At 43.2% G+C, this 27,098-nt stretch overlaps 1 protein-coding gene across 2 annotated transcripts in view; it reads right to left on the reverse strand.

The window, feature by feature from the left end:
- The window catches only part of CACHD1 (cache domain containing 1), a 197,533-nt gene that overhangs the window by 42,784 nt on the left and 127,651 nt on the right, over window positions 1-27,098 (reverse strand). For both annotated transcript variants that reach the window (XM_072974300.1, XM_031684370.2), the window contains exons 5-8: window positions 13,011-13,137; window positions 9,946-10,090; window positions 8,863-9,079; window positions 3,238-3,387 (exon numbers count right to left, since the gene is read on the reverse strand). In XM_072974300.1, the coding sequence (XP_072830401.1) occupies window positions 3,238-3,387; window positions 8,863-9,079; window positions 9,946-10,090; window positions 13,011-13,137 (639 nt within the window). The remainder of the gene's footprint in view (window positions 1-3,237; window positions 3,388-8,862; window positions 9,080-9,945; window positions 10,091-13,010; window positions 13,138-27,098) is intronic.

The following is a 27,098-nucleotide window of genomic DNA, read 5'->3' on the forward strand; positions in this document are numbered from 1 at the left end:
CTTTCCCACCTGCTGGCTTGCTCAAGGGCAACCCCAGGTCCACTCCAGATGCTTCACTGAGAATTCACAGGGTTAGCAGCCAGGAAGAGCCAACAGCCTCTCACAGACTTCTGCACCAGACCTCCTAAGTGGTCTTCAGTGTTGCCAGCTTCCAGACATCCCTGCAAGCTCCAACTTGTCTACCCAGACCAGAGCTGGTTAATCAACTCCTGAGTCGTCAACTCCTCTTTCTGCATCTTTACTCTTCAAGTTTTCCCCACAATTGTGTACACACTTATTTTTTCTTAATTGAAATATTGTTAATTTACAATATTGCATTAGTTTCAGGCGTATAGCAAAATGATCCAGTTATATATATTTTTTCAGATTATTTTCCATTATAGGTTATGACAAGATACTGAATATAGTTTCCTGTGTTATTATAATAAATCCTAGTTGCTTGTCTATTTTATGTATAGTAGTTTGTTAATCTCATACTAATTTATCCCTTCCCCACTTCCCCTTTGGTAACCATAAGTTTGTTTTCTATGTCTGTGAGTCTGTTTGTTTTGTATATAGTTCATTTGTAGTATTTTTTAGATTCCACATATAAGTGATATCATATAAAATTTTTCTTTTCTGGTTTACTTCACTTAGTATGATATTCTCTAGGTCCATCCATATTGCTGCATATGGCAGTATTTCCCTTTTTATGGCCGAGTAATACTCCACTTTGTATACATATGAACATAGCATATCTAAGGCCAATCATCTGTAGATGGGCACCTGGGTTGTTTCCATGTGTTGGCTATTGTCAGTAGTGTTGCTATGAACACTGGGGTGCATGCGTCTGTTCAAATTAGATTTTTTGTCTTTTCTGGATATAAGCCTAGGAGTGGGATTGCTAATCATATGGTATGTCTATTTTTAGTTAGGGAAACTTCACACTGTTTTCAATAGTGGCTACACCAATTTTCATCCACACCATTTATTCTAATAATAAATTTGTTATACCGAAATTTTCACAATGGCTCTGCTTCCTTCTCTGAGCCCTGACTGATATAGTGAGGGAGTGTGTCAACCTCTGGGAACAATGTTCAGAGATCCCTCTTAGAGAGGAGGAGCACTTGTGGTGAGGATGTGTGTCTGGCTAGATTAAGGGGAGAAAGAGAAAAGATGAGAGTGGTTAGAGGGAAGTAACCTGAAGTCTTAAAGAATGGAATTATCAGGGGCACAGCAGGCGCACAAGATACTTGTGGAAAGACCTAGGATCAGTGAAGGGATGGATGACAGCAGGAAAATTTCTTTACTCAGTATCTGCCTGGGCAGACCTTCAAATTTATCGGACAAGAAGTGATCACTTCCTTCTCTGTTTCCTTACTCCTGTCCTCTTGCATTTAATCCACTTGCCTTGTCTGTCTTCCTCAGTGGATTAAAGGCATCTTGGAGACAGAGATGTTGTATAAAACAGCTCTAAAACCTCAGTGCACTATGGTGCATCTGGTAGGTGCTCAATGAATTTTATTCCACCTTTACTGTCTCCTTCTCCCTCCCTCCCTCTCAAGTGAAACAAGCTACAAGCTAAACTGTAAGCAAAAAGAACAAAAGGTATCCAGAGAGAACAGGGTATGTATCCCAGGCAAAAACAGACCAAGTCCCCCAACCCTGGCTGTGCTTATTGCTCAGAGTAGAGAGAAAACCAGGACATGGTTCACATTAGAGAGGCTCCCATTCTCGGGGGAAGTGGTGGGAGAAGGAGGGGAGCGCAGATGTGAGTGCGTCACCACGGTGTGATGCGGGATGCACAGAAGAGGAGTAAGCATAGCATGTGGGAGGGGGACAGGGACTCTGGAACGGAGAGCTGGCCCCAGATCAGGACCAGAGCAGGAGAGAAGCACCTCCACCTCTGGGCTGTGCTGTCTGAGATGGGAAATCACACAATCTTTCCATTCACTCCTCCCACTGGCACTGAGGACCTTTTATTGATCAGGTACTGTGTGAGGAACTCTCAGCACATCTTGTGTGTTTATTATCACTGCAACTTCATGTACATTTTATTATTTCCACTTTACAGGTAAAACTGAGGCCCTCAAAGAGATTAAGCCACTTGCCATGAGCCACACAGCTAGCAAATGGAGACTGAAACAGAGAACCTCTAGACACCAGCCCCTGTGTTCTTCCACGTGTATGCAGCCCACAAAGTATCTGGAAAATAATCATGCTGGCCAAAACACAGAGTCCTGGGCCCCATCTAAAAGGGTCTGAATACAAATCTGTAGACACTGCCTGGGAGTCTGCATTAAAAAATTAGTCTCCAAGTAATCTTTATCCCATTAAAATATGAGAACCAGTGTCCCTAAAGCCACATGGTTCTACATGGAAGTCTGGAAGTGGGTGGGGGAAACAAAAGACCATAGGTGGGAAGGGCTGCTGGATCAAGACATGGTCTCTTAACAAGGGGATGAGGGCACCTTGAACACTGAGGACAGGGGCCCAGAGAGGAAGAGGACAGGTTGCTGTGCATTAACAGGTGGGCAGAGGCTAGAAAACTGGGCTGTCATCAGACTGAGGATGGTTAAATTCTGGAAGGAAAACTATTGAGTCTTTTCTCAGATTTGGCAGTTTACTAAACCGTCTCACATACTGTCTGATTTCACAGTGACAGAATCAACTTTAATGAGCACCTAGCACGTGCCCGGCTTCGTCCTGGGTGTTCCCTGTACCTGGGTGCCAGTCTTCAACAAGCCTGTCCAGTAGATCACTCCTAGCTCCCTGACACAGCTGAGGACGGGGAGGCGGAGAGAGCGGCCAGAGAGGCTTCCAGTGTGACTCCGCAGGAAAATGTGATAGTCATGGGCTTCTTTATACAGAGAATCTAGGTCAGTACTTTGGTTTCCTGCAGCTTAAATCCATGAGATAGGTTAATAACCTCCATGCAGGCTCAAAATCCAATAAAATAAAGCAGAACGGGGAAAAAAGGGGGGGAGCTGTACAGAATACTGTGTAAGACCTCATGCCTGGAGAAGGCCTGGAAATGAGTGCTTAGCTGGAGAGCAAGACGAGGGGAAAGGGACGTCCCAACACACGACCTGAGTTATCCACACAAGGGAGAGAAGACAGGCTTGGGGAGGAATCTGCGTCTTACACCCTCATCAAAGCACACCGTGATGGTTCTTTATTTATTTATTTTTTTTGAAAGCAGCATGCACTTAGAGAGAACTTTCATCCGAAAGAAAAGAATCTCCAAACACTACCTACCGTTCATGAGGGCGTAGGTGAGAATCATTACGGAGTTGTTGAGAAAGCTATTTTCTTCATTGATGACACGGAGAGTCGCCTTTTTATCTTCCTCTGAAGAGTCCTTTGATGTGATGCCGGCTGACAGGTAAATTATGACCATGTCTGTATCTAAACAAACACATACAAACTGAACGTTGCGTCGGAGCCCGGCCAGCGGCAGCAGTTCAGCTCCTCTCCCACCTCCCCCGGACCCCCCAGCCTCGAGGACCTGCCCGGTCCCCACACCTGCCCACCTGATGCTGGGGCTCTCATCTCCCTGCCTCTGCTCCTCTTCCGTCCTGCCCCAGGTGGGCCCCGGGTCCTCACCGACCCAGCGACAGGTAAGGGGATGTTCCTAATGAGTTTACTAGGTAAGAAGGTGGTTCCTTCAGCCATCCACGGCTGTGGCAGTTTGGCCATCCAAACGGACATCCCTCCTGCCATCTGGAATGGAGGGCTCAGAACCTTGATTTATCCTTTTCTCAGTGACTCAGGGTCTTCACCAGGAACATACATTTGGGGGGGTGGGGACTAGGCTGCAAAATGATGGTTCTTCCAGCGACACGCAGGGTTATCTGTCTCTATACCAAGTAGCTCCCCAAACATTTATTTTTAAAACTCATCAATGCAGGAGAGCAGTAAAAACACGGACACAGGAGCCAGGCTGCCTGAGTTCATATCTCAGCTGTGCTTTCAAGCTGTGGGTGACTTCAGGTAGATTTCTTAACCCTTCTACACCTAGACTTCCTTACCTACAACAAAACTGGGATAATGACAGCATTTATATCACAGGGGCGCTGTAAGGACTAATTGGCTAATTTAAGAGTGAAAGCAAAAGGGTGATGGTAAATAGATGATAAAAGAGAAAAGAAACCTCAACACAAACACAAAACAAAAACAAAACCCCTGTTTTGGCCTGAAACAGCACCTATGACTCCAGAGTAAAACTATGTGCCAACTACGGCGAATGGGCAGAGCAGCTAAGTCATTTTAGCTCAGTGTGAAAAACTCCTTTCAAGAGGATTTACTAACAAATAAAAGTGGTGCATTTCCTAACAGTAAAGATGCAGCTTTAACGGAAGGGGGGAAGTTAGCGAGCTGGACCTTTATATTGTCTTTCTAATCTGAGGTTCTCAATCAATATACATTTTTTAGACATTCTGCACAGAAGTTTGCCTTTTTACTGAGAAATAATTATTGATATGGTATATGCTTATTGTGACAGAATGCAGCAGCAGTCATGGGGAGTCAAGAGATGGATTAAATTAGGGAAAGACAGTGGCTTCCACCTTGTGTGCTCTGTCTCAGGGAAGCCAGAGAGCACATGGTGAACTGGCCTATGAGAGGCAAGGATGGAGGCCCTTAGGATGGAGTCCACCACCAAGCGTGTCAGTGAACTTGGAAGCTGATCTTTCCAAGTTGAACTTTGAGATGACAGCGGCTCTGGACAACACTTTGACTGCAACCTCGTGGGACACCTGTAGCCAGAGGCACCCAACCATGCTGTGCCCAGATTCCTGACCTACAGATACTAAAACAATAAATGTTTATTGTCTTAAGCCACTGAGTGTTGGGTAATTTGTTATCCAGGAATAGATAACGAATACAGTTATCCTTTTAAAAATTATCCTAACAATGATGAGGATACAATGACTAAATTTTCTTCCATTTGTAAATTTCCATTTTAGACGCTGAAGCATCCTTTACGATGCAGAATTGAACAGTTAATTACTAAGACTTAATATACAAGCAAGTCTTAAAGTCAATTTTGATGCTTGAATAATTCTCTAATAAATACTAACTGCAAATCTAATTTGCATATTTATTCATCAGAAATTAGGAAGTGAAAACTGACCCAAAAAATAATCATAAGCTAGGCAATATCTCTGTATTAAATTAGGTGTCAATCTTTTTCCAATGCTGGAAATATACTCCTGTAAATTATTTTTCTTGGCTGCTAAATAGCTCACTTCAGCTTCAGACTGGGAAAAAAACTACTACTTGACTCCCTAGTAGGTGGAATACAGATACACGATGAAGCTGATCTAAAGTATGAGACAAACCATCGTCCAGGGCAAAGGCACCGGATGTGATAAATTCCTGGATACCTGGAAGACTGTCCTAAAGTGAACCCTTTGAGTTTTCTTACTTAATTTTCTGACTCTGGATTAAATACGCTGTCACTGAGAGCTGCCTTCAGCCAGAAGGTTTGCAGCCTGCGACTCCTTCAGCTGCTGAGTGTATTTTCTTTCCACCCCCAAAGTAAGACATACACTCTGTAAGCATCCTCACTGTCTCTGCCCAGCCCCCGACTCTACTCCTGTCCTATCCTTAGGCAAAATTGAATTTTTTTTAATTTTTATATATCAGACCTGCCAAATTTGGTCTGATTTATACTATTATTATTTTTACTTACTAGGCTATCCCCTGTCTAGCCGCTCATGGGCATGTTAAGCCTTGTGATTCGTAATGTTAGGGATGAGTAATTATAGGGACTTGGGGGCAGAGTAAAGACATAGCATATACCTGGAAGAAAATACAACACTCTTCATTTCACAAGTCCCCATCTAAGCCACCAGCGTACCTTGGGGTCAATTATCAAAGAGGGAAGAACAACTCAAATTTGGGCTTTGCCCACACTGTTAGATCCCCACTCCTAACCATCTTATTCCTTCTGCTACAAAACGACCCCTCAACCAGCTGCCCCTCCAAGCAAACCCAGAACAAACAACCCAAATGTGCTGATGCCATCAGTTATAGATCTACCATGGGACTGAAAGAGAGTCAGCATTGGATAAAAGTTTCAGATTTTCTGATTAGTACAAAGCAAATTAGTACAAAGCCACCATGATTTATGCCATGTGGCTTTTATTCATATGGCCACCAACGTGGCACAGACACTTGACTTCCATGCACAGACTAATCCTTACAATAACCCTACAGGGTAGGTCTTACTCGTTGGAATAATCCCACCCCATGGCCTTTCAAACAGCACCAGGTGCACAATAGATGCTAAATAATTGCCTGTGGCGTGAACATGAGTAACGATGTAGAGTCCAAGCTCCTAAGAGGAGAACACAGGCCCCTCACAGCGCTGTAGCCAAAGCCACCAACGGTCCGTGGACACCTTTGGGCTCGGAGTCAACTTAGGACATCTGGGGTGTCTGCTCCCCTTTAGCCAGAGCTAGAAGTCTTACAGGAAACTGAATATCATAATAACTATGGTTAATGTTTATTTAATATTCATGATGGGACCCTGTACCTTTTTTCACCCCCAGTTTGCAGATGAGGAAACGAGGCCTGGAGAAATCAAATAATCTACACAAGTTTACAAGTTTAGAAGAATTGCAGAGTAGGAATTTGAACCCACATTGATTGAAATTCAAAACCCACACACCTAACTACTATACTACGTTGACAGCACCTGAAGCCTCTCCTTAATAAACTGGGTAATGCTAATTCCTGGCGTGTTTTTTTTAATGTAACCTAATTTGGATTCTTTTTTCTCTGATCTGCTAGTAGAAGCTGTGAAGTGGAAGCCGGTGAGTTAAACTTTAGAAGCATCTCACGTGGACTAAAAACGACTGTCCCGAGCATTTAAAAACCCATGGCATCAAAATTTGTCCAAGCTCTGATGGTCACTCTTCTTGCCACATTTTCGCTCGCCAACATTAAGAAAACACCCAAAAGCTAGAGAGATGTTTCCCCTCAAAGCGGCCTTCCGCGAGTGTGCAGCACAGGTGGGTTTGTAAGAAGAGGTTTAATGAGGTCTCTAGTCACAGTTTTAAAGCTGGAAGAAATGTCAACATTTGAAAATCAAGGGATTTCACATAAAAATTTCTGGCTTCTCTTAAATCAGAAGATCTGGCAACACTGGACAGGTATTCCTGCAAGGCAACGAGGCTGGACAGACGGGCCGCCGCCTTCCTGACGGAGCACGCACCCTCCAGCTCACTGCGCTCCCCAAACAATCCTCGTGCTCGCGGGACTGCCGCTCACTGCCTGGCCGCTGCCAGTTTAACATTTCTCTCCGTTACTTAAACATTGTGTAATAATCAAATTTGGACTTAATCTCTAATGATGGTTTGATGACTGAAGAATCAAGCGGACAGAGCACATCTGGTGAGGAATGCTGACAAGCAGCTGGCAGCTGGTAAATGACCAAGGAGCCAATCTGTCTGGAATACTTGAGAGGTCAGCCTTATCCTTTGGTCTTACTGAATTGTGCACAACTTTACCCTCAGCCATCCTGGAATACCGGTTTGTGGATAGCTGGTGTTTGCCGAGGCTGGTGGGCAAAATTCTAAGATGACCCCAGTGACCCACACACCTCGTGAGTGTGGACATGACCAGTAATTTGCTTCTGACCATAGGAATATGGCAAAGACGATGGATATCCTTCCCGGGACATACACGGCAAAGATGAAGAGATTCTGCAGATGCAGTTAAGGTCTCTATTAAGTTAATCACAAGGGCGAGTAACCTACTTAAATCAAAAGGGAGAGTGAGCCCTATTAGATCAGATGTACCCTTTAAAGAGGGTCCAAGCCTTCCCCAAAGTCAGGGGCTTCAAGAAAAGATGCTGTCTCTGAGTTTTACAATTGCCAAAAATGAATTCTGCCAGCCACTGAGCTTGGAAGAGGACTCTGAACGTCATATGAGACCACAGACCTGGCTGATACCTAGACTGCAGCCTTGTGCGATCCTGACAGGGGAGAGGCTCAGTAATACAGGACTCCTGACCCAGGGAAACTGAGATAATAATAATAAACTGTGAGATAACAATACACAGAACCATCAAACTGATTCGCCCTCCACCATCATTAGTTGTAATAATTACAGCAGCTTCCATCTTTCAAGGGCCCACCATGTGCCAGGCACTGAGCTGTGTACTTCTCAATGTTGTCTTAGTTTTAATGCAGACACACTGATGAGCCTGAAAATATATGCTTTAAATTTATCTCAATAGGATACATTCATTAAAAAAAAAAAACTCTGCAGACAGATTTTCGAATATAAAAGAGAAAATGACATAGATTCCTTTCAGTGGTTTCAAAGCATGTGTCTTATTTCAAATTTCCTTCCCTTTACTTTAGCAGGCATCCTAATTCCAGATCTTTTTTAATACATGAAAATTAAATTAGGGTGCCTTTGTGCATTTGAAGGGCTGTGCTCATCTACATGACAGCTGGTTAGGAGGAGGAAGGATCAAGGCAAGAATTCCGGCTGCCCATTTCTGCACAGATGCGTACAAGCAGACATCCCCTCAAAGTCACTGAGGAGGCAAGGCTAACAATTAGCATTAAAAAGGATGTGGGCATTCCCCTAGGAAATAAATGGGAGTATGTTCTTAATAAAGGGCAGGAAGAAGAGGCTCTGTGAGTGAGGAAATCATGCAGATGGAGTACCTTTGATTGAAAAAGATGAGATCAAATCTAGTAAGATCCTAGTATGAGATGACCATTATGACAGCACAAGAACATTTCATCCCGTCAATTTAGAAAAAAATACCTCTAGACATAGTTGTGTGATCAATTCACAGTATTATTTCTATTGCCATCCTTTATCTATTAGTTTATGAGTCCTCTGAGCAAATGCACTTACTTGCTTGGAACTTGGTGCTATTGTTTGTGCTTCGAATCAGCTGGAATGCCTTTTGGAACCCCACCGCGTGCTGGGTAGGGCTGTCCAAAGACTTGACGCTGCTAACGAAGGTGGACATTTTCCTTTTGGTCTCACTGGTGGCTGGAGACAGGAAGGTCTTATAGCACTGGTCAAGCGAGCAGGTCCTGACAGTGTCTGCCACAGTCAGCACAGAGATCTGGAGAGGGGAAAACAAAAAAAAACTTGTTATCCTGCCAGGGAAAGGCTTTTTTACGTTTCGGAAGAGCCCAAGGAGTGAGAAGTTCTACACAACAGTTTTGGAGACTTTAAAAACAAATGCCTGAAGGTATAAATCTATTAAATTTGAAGAGGATTAGGTAAGGACTGGTAAAGGATAGGGACTCTTAAAGTTTGGTTTTTGTTCCAAAATGAAGTCAGCAGTATGGTGTTCATCTAAACATTAAAAACAGTATTTCACATAGAGAAAAATTTTGGCAAGTACTAACCGTTTTGATTTTCCAACTGGAAGTGAGGGTAAAGGCATAGGGTGTATGTTTTAAGCAACTAGATTGGTGAGTGAAAAAAAACCTTAGGAGCTGGAAAAGTCAAAATGATGCAGCAGAAAATGTTTACGGGCAACAGATCATTGCTAGCTGTAAACACACCTATCTCTGAGGTGTCCTAAAGATTGGTAAACCTCTAGCAGCCTTCTTGTCTCCTTTCCTTCCATCAATTTTGAGATAAACTCCAGCCATCCACCAATGTCCAAGCCTTCGCCCTGTTCCTCCTTAATATAATTTCCACTGTGAAAGTCACAGCTAATTAGAAGTCTTAACAGGAGCCACAAAGGAAATGCAAGACTCAATTTGGTGGGGGTGGTTTTAAGAAGAGATTTGGAACCAGTGTTGGCAGCTGTTTCCTCAAACACTAGAATAAAAACTAAACCACTCTCTTTTCTCCAAGTCATTCTTATGAATGGACTTAAAGATATGTATCACAGAATAGAAAGTACTTTAAAAAAGGTATTCAGGAAAGACTCAAAGCCATGGGGCAGGGGGTGGGGGCCAATGGGATCATGGTCACCTTATCATGTTCGTCGATGGCGCTGAGGATGACCTGGGCAGCGTCCTTGGCGATCTGAAGCTGGGTGTCCGTCACGGAAGCCCCGTGGTCCAGGATCACTACTATATGCTTTGACTGTGGCCGGACGGTAGAGACGTAGATAGGCCTAGAAGAGGAGAAGCTCTCTGGGGTCAGTCCTGGTTTAGGTTGAAGCCTCAACCTGACACAGCTATGAGTACAGAGGGGCAGGCACGTTGGTCTCCACACGTTTCTCTGGGGATGGCACAGGATGGAGAGACCAACACGGAAGGAGACGCTATCCTGGTGCACAGAAAACAACACCTTAAGACAACCATGTGTTTCTGCAGAACAGGGATTGGTAACTTAGGTCTTCCAAAGACGAAAGCAACTGGGAGAAGGTTTTAAGAAGCCAACACTTTGCAAGGCTGGCTTTTTCAGCACATGTGAAAGTCCAGCCTCTCAGCTGCGGGGGGTGATGCTGTTCACCATTACCCCACATTCTGCTGCAGGAAATGGAGCCGGTGACCCCACGGGTGGCAGAGAAAGCACAGCAGGGAGAGGAAAAGTGCACTTGCCGGTGCTGGGTCCACTTCTGCAGACTCAGAGAGAAGCCTGGCTAAAACCAAGGCAGCCTGTAATCTGTGAGCATGCTGAGCAGCTCTGAATAGCAAGTTTGGTTTCTCTCTCCACAGACAAAGGCCATTGCTATGAGGGCCTTTTTCCTTTCTGTTCTGAAGCAATTTACACAGGTCAGCCACCAAAAGGCCCCTTATCTGAGCATTTAAAACCATGCCATCAAATTTGTCCAAGCCTGTAATAGTCACTCTTTTTGCCAAGTTTTTGTTTGCCAACATTCAGAAAAGGGGGTGGGGGTGGATGGGGGAACTCCAAAGGGGAAATGCCGCCTTCTGCTAGTGTGCAGTGCGGGCAGGTTTGTGAGAAGAGGTTTAATGAGGTCTCTATTCACAGTTTTAAAGCTGGAACAAATTAGAGGGAGCTTAAGAGAGCAAATCAGCCTCGAGAGAATTCTCTCCTTTATTGACACCCCTAAAACACTCGATTTTTCTGTGAAATCTTAGATGCCAGTTGAGTCACAAAAGCCTGGGCACAAATTGAGAAATACAGGCGAGGTACCAAGAAAACTCAAAATCGGGCCAAGTTTACACTAATTGTTCTCAAGCCAAAAGTCCTACATCAATACTAAAGTACTACTATATTTTCACCAGTCAATACCATTCAGCTAAGTAGGGAAATAAATGGGAGAAAAAGAATCTGGGAGAGGTGGCTACAGAAACGAAAGAGGGAACAGAAAAGAAGGAAGTCTGACTACCCCAACACTGACAACCATGTCATAAAGGCAGGTGAGCAGATTTTTTTTTTCCCAGTGACATACCTCCTTCTTTCCAACTCAACTCAATAAATGAAAAGCAGAATGTGTCTACATAAATAGTAGCATTAAATGTACAATCTGGGAGGCGCTTTTCATAGTGTGATTGGGTCTTGTCTGGTGTGCTCTGGAACTCCTCCCCACACTTCAAAGGACGTAGAGGGCTTGCAAAGGCCTCAGAGGAGAGCAGGACAGGTAAAGACATGGCGGTGGCCATCTGCAAGGAGAGGAACTCGGATGACTCAGCCAAGGAGACAGAGGCTTGAGGGCTGATTTAATGCCTAGTTAGGGTAGAAATGCACAAAAACCTCCAAGTGTGGGTGAATGCTGACTTGTGACCAGGTGCTGCTTTTCCTTCTGGACTATCCCTCACAGGTGATTCATTACAAGCAGAATGCCATGTCATCTACCTTCTTAGAAGTCAGTGAGAATTAGATGGTTCATGGTGTCTTTGGCCTCTCCTGAGACGTGAGCTAGACTAGAACCCAAAGTCACAGACTCTGGTACCGTCTCCAAGATGCTCAAGTATTCACCATACTGTCTGGGGAGGGAATAAAAGAAACTGTACAAATGATACAAACGTCTTTCTAGGAAAAGCACAGAAGTAGTATCTGCCTGGAATAAAATTTTAGATACCATTTTTCCCACTTCCAGTTGTATTGAGCGACATATGTGCAGCATAATGATTTGACTTACATACATCACTGAGTGATGATCACAACAAGTTTAGTGAATAGTTTTGCTTTCAACTAAAGATGGAGAGATGCTAAAATGGTGGATAATTTAGACTAAAAAGATGGCATGACCAGTGAGCAACTTGCACTAGGTTCCAGAAGTTCTGGCACCAAACATCTAACACTGCAAAAAAGAAACTGGGGGGATTCAAAAGAAAAGCATCTTTGCCCAAGGGGTTCTGGATATTGATGAGCCTTGTCATACAACCATGTCATCAAGGTAGGTGAGTAGATTTTTTTTCCCAGTGACATACCTCCTTCTTTCCAACTCAACTCAATAAATGAAAAGCAGAATGTGTCTACATAAATAGTAGCATTAAATGTACAATCTGGGAGGCGCTTTTCATAGTGTGATTGGGTCCTGTCTGGTGTGCTCTGGAACCCCTCCCCACACTTCAAAGGATGTAGAGGGTCTCACCACTGCCGCCCTTCTGGCTAAGTGGTAACATCTCAAGTCATTTCCTGAGAAAAGCAGGATAGGATGTTAATAATCCTTAATCCAGGGTTTTCTGGACAACCTTAAAACTTCCAGTAGCGAGATTTGCATGTAAATTTCAGAAGGATGGCTAAGCACATGATCACTGAAAGGAAAGCTGAGAATCACAAACTCAATTCTGAGACACTGTACAATTTTCTAGGGCTGCACTTCAGAGAAGGTATTATCATTCGTGTCTGGAGCTCAAAATAGTCCTTTATTTTGTTTAGTAAATGCCTTGTTTTATTTGGCTTGTTAGATAGATCTGGAATAACTCTAGGCTTCCTCATTTGTCCTTCCCTAGCATTTCCATGTCCACGTATGTTAAATGGTGAAGTCATTTCAGAACAAATTCGAGTTTCTGAAACCACGGTTTAGAGGCAGAGCCATGTCTATAAGCAAGGAGTCTCTATTTTATACAGATTTCTCGTAAGCAGTCATTAAAACTTTAGGAAGCAAGTCAACATACCTACTGCGATGTTCATAGCTGCCCTTACACCGGAACTTGTGTGCTGGGAAAACAGTGAAAATTCCTTCTTCTGAACTGAAATACTGCCACTTAATTCCAGGGTTGGATTTCAGGTTGTCTGCAAGAACTGGAGGAGTGGGAAAAATGAAATATAACCAGCAAATCCACAGGTGCACACAGACACTGCTCCTTCGGCATCTGTTCTGCATAAATGGTTTGTAGTATGAAGAAATCCCACTAGACAGAAGGCTGTAAATTTTCTACTAAACATTTTCTTTCTGTCCCTTAAAAAAAATACTCCATGAATAAAAAATGTAATAAACGTTTCAGTCCAGTGAAGCAATTATTCTTAACACTGTATGGTGACACTATATGTCCTGGATTATTTTTCCAGCAAGAACGATTCATTTGCATTAATCTCTCTTCTTTCTGGGCTGGTCCCTGTTGGGCCAGTGTATACTTGCTGGCTTGGGGTCTGTTCTCTAACTGTGTAAAACAGTAATATTCATAGGCTTGTCCCCAGAGGGACCAGACCTGTGACCTTGACCTTGTTCACTTCACAGTGAGGGAAACAGCATTGATGGTACTTGAAAGGCCAAAACTATAATCACTTAGTAGTAACTTACAGAGTGATTCCAAATGTGCTAGCACTGGAGTAGAGGCTTTGCCTTATAGTACCTCATTTAATCCACAAAAGAACCCTAGGATGAAGGTGGTATTATTATTCCCTACTAGGAAGTTGAGAAAGTATGCTTCCAGAGCTCAAGCAATTTGTCTGAGGCCCCATCAGTAGCTGGCTGAGCTGGGACTGAAGTGTGGGTGTCCTGGCTCTCGTGCTCTTCACATCACCTGTGTTGCCTCCCGTCCTAAGTGCACTGCAACCCTGCCACTCAAGTGCAGCTGCAATGGCAGCTCCTTTACAGGGTGTAATCCTGTCCCCAGTCTTCACTGAAGCCTCTCTTACCCTCTCTTGCAATCAGTTCTCTCTTCTCTGATGACCTTTCACTCTACTCCACACCAATGTACGTATTATGCACCTACTGTGTGTGGGGTCCTGCTTTACATGCTGCAAGATGTACAAAGATGAGCAGAAAACATGCCCTATTGTAATAAACAATATGCGGGAAGAATTATACAGAGGGAAATGGAGCAAAAAAAGAAAGTGTGAGGTGCCCTTGACAAAAATACATATAAAGGTCTGAATGCCACATGGTCACGTTTTAGTTTGGCTCAGGGGTCAGCAAACTTCTGTAAAGGACCAGGTAGTCAGTGGCCCTGGCTTTGCAGACCATACTGTCTCTGTTTGAACTAGCCAACACTGCCCTGTGGTGCGAAGGCAGCCACAACAGCCGTAAGTGAACGGGTGGGTGTGTTCAATTAAAGTGTACTTGCAAACATCAGTGGCAAGCCGGATTTGGTCAGTGGTCCTCCAACCACATAAAACGCACTACCCAGAGGCTTTCAAGCACGACCAGGGCCTCAGGCCTGCAGCACCTACCCTGCCCCCACACACCAAGGAGTGAGGGCGCCCTGTGCCCTCACAAAAGTCTTGGTGGCAAACAATTATTCTCCCCAAGGTACAGATGACAAAACAGGCAGAGAGATTTCACAGCAGAGAAGGGAGTCCAGCTCGGGTATGACTGCCTGTCCCCTCTCTCCACCCTGCCAGGCGACCTGGACTCAGGCGACCACCCTTCTCCGGAGACCCACGGCTGATGGGAGTGGAGGAGGATTTTTCTCTGCCTCGTCTCCTGGGAGCCGGAGCCTTAACCTTCATCTCGTACTAGCCCCGCTCTCCCGGCAGCCCTGGCAACCCGCCAGTGAAAAGGCAAACACTGCCTTTGGAAGTAAAGGAAACCTCCGTGACCGCATTTAAAAGTAACATCTGTAACAATAAACAAGCTACAGTGACACCATTAAAAGGGGGGCCAATGAGAGTAACAATGTTTTAAAAAGAAATCAGAATTCACACAGTGCGTGATGCATTTAGTCTCACCACAAAAGATCATTCTGGTTCCTTACAATCATTCCAGCCCCAGAGCCTCAGTACCAAGCAAGGTTCCTCAAGCCCTCCTGCTGAGAAAGCTTTGGGTATCGGATTAAATTTCATCTACTATCCAGCACTAGCAGAAGATGATGGATACGATGGTAATGAGGACCCCGGGGCCCAGAGGCAATCTATCATCGTGGTGTGCACCCGAGGTGTGCCCCTCTCTCACCTACATGTGGAGGTAGATGATAGCCTTATTATCTATGCAGGCGACTCAGAGGGGGCTCCCCTCATTCATAGGAATTCGTTAGGCCTTCTGCCCACTGGATAACTGGGGCTGGGGTCCTCCCCTCTCTTTCCTCAGAAATGCTGGAAGCCGTCCAGGGAAAAAAGCTGGGTGTCTGCCCAGCCTGTCACCCATGATGCACAGCACTACGTTTTAGGTCATCATCGAGCAGGGTCTGTATCTAAGCTGCTCTGCACACTTAGCTCAGACAGACACGTGAAGGAGGCAATCAATGGTTTTTCCTCACTGCAGTTTATCCCCAAGACAGAAGTTATCACACCATCTGACATCCTCCGGCATTTTACCCCTTCCCACCTTCTGGGTGGGATTATTGTCCTATACAGATCACTTTCCGATCCTCCATCCCTAGATTCTAAGATCCTTGAGGGTGAGATCTGTAATCTGAGCCATCTCTTTACCCCTGAAGCAGAGATTCCCAGCTTTTTTCACATCAAGGCATACACTCCGTGCAAAGGCTGAGAAGATCTGCGTCAAAGTCTTGCTTCTCAAATATGTTTTGATAACTGTTGTTTGATAAATTCTAAAATCTTACTTTCCTCTAATGTCAAATCCAATTAAACATAAATGAAATACTGTGACTAAATCAATACAGAGCAATAATAATTCTAGATACTTTTAAAAATGATAAACTCTCCCTTCTCCCAACTGCCAATACAGTATAAAATGAGGTAAGTGGAGAAAGTCTGCTCATCTGATTTTACAGGACTACACAAGTCAAAACATACCGATCACATATGCTAAACACGTGAAGTTTATCAGATGCCAATTATACTTCAATAAAGCTGATTTCATAATACAATAGTGAACACTTATTGAGCATCATACAAAACAGTTTTATATATAGTTTTGATATTTTTCATAGTGACTATGAGCTTGCTATTATACTCATTTTACAGATAAAGAATGAACTTGCTCAGGGCTGTGACTTGACTTAGGTGTCTTGCCTCCAAAGTCCTTGCTCTTTGCAGAACACTACACTGCTGCTACATGTCAATAAATACATCCTGAATGAATCAGCAATCAACAGATAAAGAACACACTGAGTACTTCTTGAGAGGCAGAATACATACATAAAAAACATGTTGATGGTTTCCAGTGAGAATAATCAGTTGCTTCAGTTTGTAAATACACAGCGTACATAAATACAATTAAGGAGACACTCGACAAAAAGGAATGGTTTCAAAATTGCAGTGAGATAAAGCTAAAATGAGCATTTAATCTCGTGAGAAAAAAACGAACCGCTGAACTGCCAACACCGGCACACACCCGCTGGAAGCCCAGTGTCATGGGGTTTGTCTTCAACCCCACAGGCTGGCTTACCTGGAAAAAGGCACAGACAGGGTCCAGCTTAGAAGGCAGAGCCAGCAGTAATTACAGCACGCAGGACTGTGCGTGCCATCAAACAATAAATGGCATGTTTTAGATAATAGAACATTTGACAGAGAAACTACAGAGCTGAGACCTCTTAATTATTTTGTAGGTGCTCCACAGGGCAGAGATGTGAGCCTTATGTGTCTTCCTTTCACTGTCAAACTGAAAAAGCAGACGAAAGCCATTTGGACACGGGCCCGATGTTATTTTGCACTTTGTTCTTAATTCAGGTTGGCACTTAGGAACCAGAAGACAGACCCTGATAAATCAGGATGGACTGGGAACAAGAAGCCATGGGTTTAAGTCCCATCTCTGACTGGCAAGCCTACCGACCTTAAACTGATTCTTTATAGCATTCAAAGGCATCTTTCCAAAATGGAAATCAAATTCCACCACTGATTTGTTTAAAACTTTACAAAGGTTTCCCTCTTAACCACACCTAGTATTACATCCAAACCCCATCAGGCCTGTACCATCTGGCCTCTTCTGTACCCCAACCTCACCTTTCCCCTTTCCAATTCACCACACTGTATAGAAAGGGCTATTTCTTTCAGTTTTGCAAATATGCCAATCTCTGCACAAGGTGACCCTTAGACCCAGAACAACTTCACCTTCTCAGAGAGACCTTCCCTGACCACCCTCAGAGCACCCAGAATTTTCCTTCATAGCAGATTGGTAAGCTGGGTATATTTATTTCTGAAGCTCTTTGTTTTGTGACTCTCAGGTAGAGGAGCTGTCAAGTTCCAGGAGGGCAGAGGCCAAGCCAGTTTTGTTCAGCACATTCCCAGAGCCCGGCACAGGCCCAGCGTTTAGGACGCCTTTGGTCAGTGGGTGTGGAGGGAACCAGTGAATGACGATCTTGGCCACAGCTCTTCACCTCTGTGCCCATGAGATTTCAGTCTCCTCACTGTAAAGCAGTGGGATTTGGACAAGGTGTTCCCAAAGACCCCTTAGAAATCCAGAGAAAGGTGGGAAGAGGGTAAAGAATGAAGGCCAATAGGAAGGAAGTGCAGAGATTTACAACTAGAGACAAAGAGCTTTGATCAAGTTCATGAAAGGGCAAAAGGAGGAGCCTTCTCACTTCCTATTGGCCTAGAAGCTGTCGGCCAGCACTATGAGATTATCAGTAGTGGTTCAACACTCGCGAAGTGTTCAAACAGCACCGAGAAACGTTTAAATAAGGATGATGGAGAAAAGCTAATATTAGCCTTTAAAGAATGAGGAGCTCTCTGCAATGGCTCCTGGTTCTTTTTTTTTTTTCTTCAATTTTTAATTTTAAAAATTGAAGTACAGCTGATTTACGATGTTGCGTTAGTTTCAGGTGTACAGCGAAGTGATTCAGATATTTCCATCTTTTTCAGATTATTCTCCATTATAGGTTATTACAAGATATTGACTATAGTTTCCTGTGCTATGCAGTAGACCCTTGCTGGTTGTCTATTTTATACACAGTAGTGTGTATATGTTAATCTCAAACTCCTAACTTATCACTCTCCTTTCCCCTTTGGTAACCGTTGTTTGTTTTCTGTCTGTGAGTCTGTTTTGTAAGTAAGTTCATGTGTATCTTTTTTTTTTTTTTTTACTAGCTCCTGGTTCTTGAAAGGCAAGCTGTATTCTCTCCACCCTCTTCTGGGTAAGGCCTTCAGCAATTGACTATTTCTCTCTTATACATCCTATGCTAATTATAAGACCAACAATTTTACCACACCCACTGACTTATTCTTCCTTTAACAAACTGTCATCAGATAAGCAGCTGAAAAACCATGCCGTTCCCTTTTCCAGGCCCTCTTTACCTCCCATCCACTGAGTCTCAAGATCCACCTGCATACAGTGTACTGAACTGTCTGTGGGTAATTCTAACATATGGGCCCCAGACTCCAAGGCCCCCAGTTATTTTCCTTCCAATTTTATCATCTACAGCTAACTGGTTCTTATGTCATCGGCCTCTCCAGTCAAAACAAAACCAACCATGTCCCCTGACCCCTTGCCTGCCTTCTTTAATGCTTAAACCACCACGCCAATGAGAAAGAGATGGATTACAAACCACTTGTAGCTGGGTTGTGATTTTTGTTTTCTCAATAATATTATCCAGCAGAGATAGGGACGAAAGGGAACTGCTCTGTAATAGAAGGCCGTGCTCCCCCGTGGAGGACCTCTGGGCTTTCTGATGCCCAGCCCATTATCTCAGCAAAACACACAAAGCTCTCCACCTCCCAGAGCTTGCCAAAAATAAAATATAAGAGCTGTCCTAAATACACAGAGTTGCACACACAAAAACTTCCCCAACAGGCCAGAAATTACGTAGCACCTCTCAGGAATGCTCTGTGCAACAGCAGTCCTTTTGGAAGGGAATAAAATACACTAACATTCTGAGGACGCTAGACAAAGTTTCTGGCATTATACCCTATCACATCTTTCCAATTCCTACTCCTTGCTCACATCCTGAGTATCATTTTACCATGTATTCTGGAAGGGCCATATTTCATGGACCCCCAGATACTGTTCATGATCTTCCACTGAGTGTCTGTCTGTGAACCAGGTGCTTTGCTAAGTCTTTTATCTGTATTATCTCAGTTAATTCTTACAACAACCCCATAAGGTAGGTTTTACTTATTATTCAGGAATCTAAGGCATATAGAGATTAGTTTTCCTTAGTATACAGTAGCTAGCAAGAGCCGGAAGGTGGAGGTTTACCAAAGAGATACTGTTATTCCCATTTTATAGCCAAGGATATTATGGCTCAAAGTTAAGTGTGACTCAAGCTTCAAGCACGGAATGGAATCCAGGCCACGTAGCTCTCTGACTCTTCCACCACACTGATCATGTTAGCTGAAGCCCATTGCCAAATTAGATTTAACAGCAGTTGACCCAACTCTCTCACTGTATTTACTTTAGTCTAAAACTAAGGAGAGGACATCCACAAATCTCTGTGCCAAGCTCACGGCTCATCAGGTCCATTCTAAGCTGACTATATAGTGCAAAATACCCAGGGTATTCTGTCCTCGATTCAGCTGAGACAGCCTGGTCACGGACTCACGATAATCCAGAATACATTTCTGGGGCGATCCAGAATCAGCACAGGATCTACTGCTTTACCTTTTTCCTTTCTAGCAGACCATTCCCAGAGGACCCCAAGGTCAAGGTGGTCTCCAAACATTCATGGAAGGAGTAAGAGAAAATGAACCAAGATGAAGTTCTCAAGCCTGGCTGATCATCACAATCAGCTGTGGAAACCTATAGGCTCCTAAGCTTTAACAAGCCAATCAGCCAATTCTAATTCACTAGGTCTGGGTTGAGGGGACAAAGAATAGGTATTTTTGACAAAGCACTTCAGGTGACCCTGATGATCAGTCAGGTTTGGTACAACTGGACCAAGGCATTAAAGTCCTGTCATGTTTCCTCAGCTTTACTTGCTTCCTAGATGCTCTGTCTTCAGCGTATAAATATTTTCTAGTTGTCCTCATTTAAAAAACTAGCAGCAGCAGAGATAATGAAACCTTTCCTCGATCCTACATCTTCCTAAATTATCAGTGACCTTTCACCTTTTCTCCACCAAGCCACTTGGAAAAGAGGTCCACACGAATTCTCCGCTTCTTGCCATCCATTCACCCCTCATCTAATCATTTTGCTTTTGCCACCTCTGGATGAACTAGTCTACCTGCAATTTCCTCTTCTCCCAGGCTAACAACCCTTCCACCCACCTTCCACAAAGCTCTCTCGTCTGCCCCGCTGAAATGAAAGTCTGTCAAGTGGTTGACTCTGTCAAGCTGAAAAACAAAACACCAAACCCAAACCCAGCTCATCAGACTGATAGACAAGGCCCACCAATGTCTGGCTTAGTGCTGCCTTCAGTTTCTGTTGCTTATTCCCTCACACAGTGACCCACGCTGGCTGCCCACTTCCGGATTCCAAAATGGGAAATGTGTCCTTTAAGACTACTGTCTTTCACATGAAAATGAATATATGGATGTATATGTATGACTGAAACATTATGCTGTACATTAGAAACTGACCAATTGTAACTAACTATACTCCAAAAAAAAAAAAAAGACAAGACTGTTGTGTTTTAAGACTCAGCTCAATCTCACACACTGGGTCAGGGGCCCCAGGTTTATCTTTATCACAATGGCATTTAGCACCTTAACCCTGTCTGTCTGTTGATTTTCCTCCTCCTCTCTGGGCCCCCAAACACACACACTTACACAAGGTTGTGAGCTCTCTGAGGGAAGGAACTGCCTCAGTCACCCTGTGTCTGCCATTGAAATGGCCATAAAGCTGTCACCAAGAGCATCATGTTCTGAGGGAGAGAGATGAAGGAGTCAGGGTTAGTCCTGGTCTCAGGGTTTGGTGCTACCTGACACGTGGAGCCGGGGCCGAGAGGAAGCCTGGGTGGGCAGAGAGGAGATGAGAGGTTTGGTCCAGGACACAAAGAGTGTTAACTATCAGAAGGCAGAATGCAGTGACGGAGAGACATGTCTTCATCTACTGTAAGGAGCCCGTTGGATAAGGACACAGAAGTTTCGTCAGGTCAATACCAACAATTTGCTGTTTGACTTGAGGAAGCCCAGTTAAGTTCTCTGGGCCTCTTTCTCACCTATAATATTGAGTGAATATTCTTCCTTGGTATCCATGGTTAAGAATAAGACAAAAGTATAAAATGGTTTTTGAGGTTCCAAGAAGAAACGGATCAATTTCCTTGTGTGCATTATATGAAACCACTATAGCTAGCTTCATGCAAATAATATTGTTCATCTGGATGGCCTCTCTCTCTAGTCTCCATATGCCTGAGACATTTATATGTGCTGTTAAACTAAGGAAACCAGTGCTAATTTACAGCATATCACAACTACATTCTTTTCTTCACAAAAGTCCTTTCTAAAGTCTTGGTTATCTTGCTATAAAGATGAGACAACAAAAGGACAAAGAAAATCCTAGTTCTCTTCATTCATTTGTTCCTTCAAGAAGCACTTACTGTGTACCTGCTATGGGCAAGGCACTGTGTGTTTAATTTTGTGTACATACATGGATACATACATTCCCACACACATGAACGTAAACTGAATTAAATAACCTCAAGAATCTAGATTTCTAAGTGACTGTAGTTTGTAGATGTTATAGAAATAATCTTTTATGATAATAAAGCAATCATGAAGCTGGAGTAATTAGGCATTTAAAAAAAAAAACCCTAGAAATCCCTAGTTTGGTTGGTTTTTATTCTTCTATTTAAGTTTTTAGGTAGAACATAGCTTTACACTTCATGGGTATTAGCACCCTTAACAGATAATTTTCAAGGTGTTTTAAAGAAAAGCGGTAAGCCGACAGCACGTAGCCAGTCTTTGTCATTCACAGCAGGAAGCGATGAAGTCACTGAAATGAGCAGCACGGTCCACAGCCTCCAGTGCCCACCTGTACCTCCTGGAGCACGTACTGCTGTAGCGTGACTCGCAAACGCCCCCTGCACCCCGTGACTCCCGCTTCTCAATGAAGACCGCAATGCGGCCAAGATCGAAGTTTGCAACTTCAAATGCTCTTTAAATCAAACACAATAAAGAAAGTCCAGACACTTTTTCTTTTGGTGAGAAAGACTAACTCCCACTTCCACTCTCACCTCGATTACATAACGCAAGAGAGCAAGAGGCAACTTTCCTTGGACTCTTCAAATACACTCTCTTTAGGGATCAGGCTACACACAAGAAAATAGCTCAGCAGGAACTTAAAAAAAGAGCGAGAAAGTGAGAGAAACTAGAGATAAAAGCAGGAAAGACCCTGAGCAAAACATTACCAGCACCATAATGTAACACATGCACTGTCAAACTTTAGTTATTTGAATGGAATCAGGGACAAGGAGTCAATTTAGAAAGTACAGATCTGGCAGGGGTGGTTTTAAGAGAAAGAATACACATGTGTGTTGGATGGACGGACACATGACCTAGTTTTGGATAAATGAATCTAAGAATGGTTTACAGTTTATGTGAGTCTGTTTCCAGCTAGTCTGAGAGGCAATCTGAAACTGTGTTATCAATTAGGGACCCATTGATGGATTATATACAGTCTGAAAGAGCCTAAGGCTGGACATCTTACAGATGTAAATATCAGACATGCGATAGCCTACGAAGCACATTAATTCTGCTCTGAAAAGGTTCATGAGCTGGAGAGGAGGAAAAGGGGGAGCTCTGAGGTCACCCTTCACCATCCACCACTCCTCTCCTATTACAAATGACTGCTCAAGAATGTGGACTTTGGGATGTAGCCACTGCCTGGTGGAATGTCGCAAAACTTCAAATACAAGCAAGTCAGTTCTCAAATACCTGAATACTGCCCAAAACTGCTTGTAAATCTAGCTACGTCAGCTGCACCGAGAACAGCTCTGAGAACAACTCTTGTTAGGCAGTATCTCAGACTTGAGACATGCTCTTGCAAAGAGCAAAATTCAAGATCTGATCTTAATTACAAACCTCTGCCCTCACATCCTCTTCCTCCCTACCTCTCCCTTGACAAATACATACCGCAATAAAACAGCATTTTGTCGGACCCCCAATCATCTGTGTAGCTGAGTTCTACTCTAAAACCTCAGTCACAAAAGAGAATCTTGGCTATAATTAACAGGTCTTCAGTGCCTCTTCCCCTGGCCTCACTCCCAGCCGATGAGCCTGCTTCCTAACTCTCTGAGAAAACAGAATCACTATGCAGGGCATGTCCCCGGTGTCCCGGCACTACACTGACCATTAGGGCACCTCTACACACGCAACCCCCGCCCCCCGTTAAGGATGAATCCTCTGGGCTTCTACATCCTCTGCTTGGAATCCCACCATCTCTTGCCTAATCAAGGAAAAGGCTCCAGCAATTGTCTCTTCTCGTGCCTCACTTTTCTCTACGGGATCATTACCTTTGGCACATAACCTTGCTGTAATTTCTCTCAATTTAAAAATATTCTCTTGACTTCACATGGCCCTCCAGCTTTCCTTTCAGCAAACATTTGGAGTTCCTGTATTTTTTTAAAATGCTGATTATTTACATTTATTTATTTTTATTGAAGTATAGTTGATTTACAATGTTGTGTTAGTTTCTGGTGTACAGCACAGTGATTCAGTTATACACACATATATATTCTTTTCCATTACAGGGTATTAAAAGATATTAAAGGTAGCTTCCTGTGCTATACATTAAGACCTTGTTGTTTATCTATTTTATATACAGTAGTTTGTATTGGCTAATCCCAAACTCCTAATTTATCCCTCCCCTATCCTTTTTTTCCCCTTCGGTAACCATAAGTTTGCTTTCTATGTTTGTGAATCTATTATTATTTTGTAAATAAGTTCATTTGTATCACTTTTTAAGATTCCACATATAAGTGACATGATGTTTTCCTTTTATTTTTTATTGAAGTATAACTTATGTAAGTACACAGATCTTAAATGTGCAGCTCAATGGATTTTTACATGTACCCACACCCATGTAACCACCACTCAAATCAAGACATAGACATTTTCTGGCACCTCGAGGGTTCCCAATTAACCCCTCTCCTCTAAAGATAACCATCTTTCTATCACCATGGATTAGTTTTGCCTGTATGATATTTGTCTTTCTCTGTCTGACCTACTTTACTTAGTATGATAATTTCTAGATCCATCCATGTTACCACAAATGGCATTGTTTCATTCTTTTTTATGGTTGAGTAGCAATCCATTGTGTATATGTATATGTGTACACACACACACACACACACACACACACATAAATCTCAACTTCTTTATCCAGTCATCTGTAGATGGACATTTAGGTTGCTTCCACGTCTTAGCTATTGTAAACTATGCTGCTACAAACATTGGGGTGCAGGTATCTTTTTGAATTAGCATTTTCTCAGGATAATACCCAAGAGTGGGATTGCTGGGTCAAACGGTAACTCTATTTTTAGTTTTTTAAGGAACTTCCATATTGTTCTCCACAGTGGCTGCACCAAATTACATTCCCACCAACAGTGTAGGAAGGCCCCTTTTTGGAATTCATGTACTTCTTCTTTTTTTAATTCTCTGTTTTATTGAAGTGATTTATTGTAGTTGATTTACAATGTTAGTTTGAGGTGTACAGCAAAGTGATTCAGTTCTACATATACACACCTATATATTTTTTTCAGATTCTCTTTCATTTCAGCTCACTACAATAAATTGAATATAGTTCCCTGTGCTATATAGTAGATCCTTGTTATTTATCTATTCTATATATGGTAATGTGTACCTGTTAATCCCAAACTCCTAATCTATCCCTCCTACTTCCTCCCCGACCAGTAACCAGTTTGCCTTCTATTGAGTGAGTCTATATCCGATTTGTAAATAAAATTTGTATCTTTCTGTAGATTCCACACATAAGTGGAGTTCATGTACTTCTTATCTCCACCTCCTTCCCTCCATTCTTAAGAGCTTGAACCAATGAGAATCAGCCTATCATTCTATTCTATTGCTCCACCACAACCTTTGACAAGTTCACCAATAACCTCTTATTGCTAAATTCAATGGTCAGTTTTCTTAGCCTTCATCTTTCCCCCCCTATATTATATGGTGTGTTTTATTTATTTTCCCCATTAAAAAAAAATGAAGTATAGTTGATTTACAATGTGGTATTAGTTTCTGGTGTATAGCACAGTGATTCAGTCACATATATACACAACATAGATTCTTTTTCGTTAAAGGCTACTATAAGCCATTGAATATAGCTCCTTGTGTATACAGTAGGACATCGTTGTTTGTCTATTCTGTACATAGTGGCTTGTATGTGCCAATCACAAACTCCCAGTTTATCTCTCCCTCCCCACTTCCCCCCAACCAGTAACCATAAGTTTTCCATGTCTGTATTACTGGGCCTACGTAAGAAAGTTGGTCTCTCCCCCTCCTTCTGGAAACACTTCCATCATTCGGCTTCAGGGAGATGGCTCTCTTGGTTCTCCTACCAGACTGACTTCCATCTCAGATTCCTTTACTGCTTTCTCTTCATTTCGGTGACCTCTATGTGGTAAAGTGTCCCAAGACTCAGTCCCTGGACCATTTCTCTTTTTTTATCCACAGCCACTTGCTACGTGATCTTACTTAGGCTCATGATTTAAATACTGCCTATACACAATGAATCTCAATGATAAACTTCCAGTCTGGCTCATTCCTAGGACTCCAGACTTGTATATACCACTGTCTCTGAGACATTTTCACTTGGATAACTAATACCCATCTCAAACTTAACTTCCCTAAAGCTGAAATGCTGATTCCTTGCCTCCCGCACAAACCTGCTCTTCCCCCAGGTCCCCATCACAGTAAATGGCAACTGTGTCTTACTCACTGGTACCTTGGACATCCTTCCCGACTCTTATTCTCACACACCCTAGCCCCCACCGACTCCAATAATCAGCAAATCCCATTGGTTCTACCTTTAAAACATACTCAGAATCCAACAACCTCTCACCACACTCACTGTTACCGCACTATTGATGCCATCATTATCTGCCACCTGGATTTTGGACTAACCTCCTAAATGGTCTCCCTGCCTTGCTATATATAGCCTATTCTTGCCACAACAGCTTGTAAACCTTTTAACCTAAGCTGAATCATGTCATTTCTCTGCTAATCCTTTTCCTCCCCACCCCACGCCACTGCCCCTTAGAACTTCTATTCCATTCAGAGCAAAAGCAATAGTTCCTGATAATTGCCAGTAAAGTAAGGCTCTTGGTAATCTGGCCCCCATCTTGCTCCCTGGCCTCATTTTCTTACATTCATCTTCTTCACTGAACCACAATTGTTGTGAATTTCTTGCTGTTTCTGTGGACACCATTTTCCCAACTCAAAGCCTTTTCCTGGGATACACTTTCTCCAGTTTTCCTTGTAGTTTACAGCCCCACTCACTTAGATCTCGCTGGTGAGCCCCCATTTAGAATAGTAAGGTTCCTCCTCCCTCCCACTCCGTCCCCCTCTCCGCCAACAGTGTCCCCTATGTCTCATCCCCGTGTTATTTCCCCCCCGCCGTAACACTCACCATCATCTGACATGTATATTTATCTGTCCATTTGTTTAAGATCTATGTCCCCTGGCTCCCAGAATATAAGCATTTTGTTTTCAGCCAATCTTCTGCAAAGGAGAGTGTTTACCACATCGAAAGTGCTTAATAGATAATTTGTTGAATGAATTCTTATTGTACTGATTCATTCTAGTTAGCAGGCAGGAAGCCATTACTTGGCAAAATGGCTTCTGTGTTCACTAAGAAAAGTGCACAACAGTACGACTATTAATGATGGAGTGAGAACTCAACCATATGCTCATTATTAGAAACAATGAACAGACACAACACAAGGCAATGAGGAGGCGGCAGCAGCTTCCAGATCCTTCAAGGTCAGGCCCACTGAGGTGCGTGATCCTGGCTCCCAGCTGAGCACCCACCACCC

Source organism: Vicugna pacos, chromosome 13, assembly GCF_048564905.1.
Source record: "Vicugna pacos chromosome 13, VicPac4, whole genome shotgun sequence".
Lineage (NCBI taxonomy): Eukaryota > Metazoa > Chordata > Mammalia > Artiodactyla > Camelidae > Vicugna > Vicugna pacos.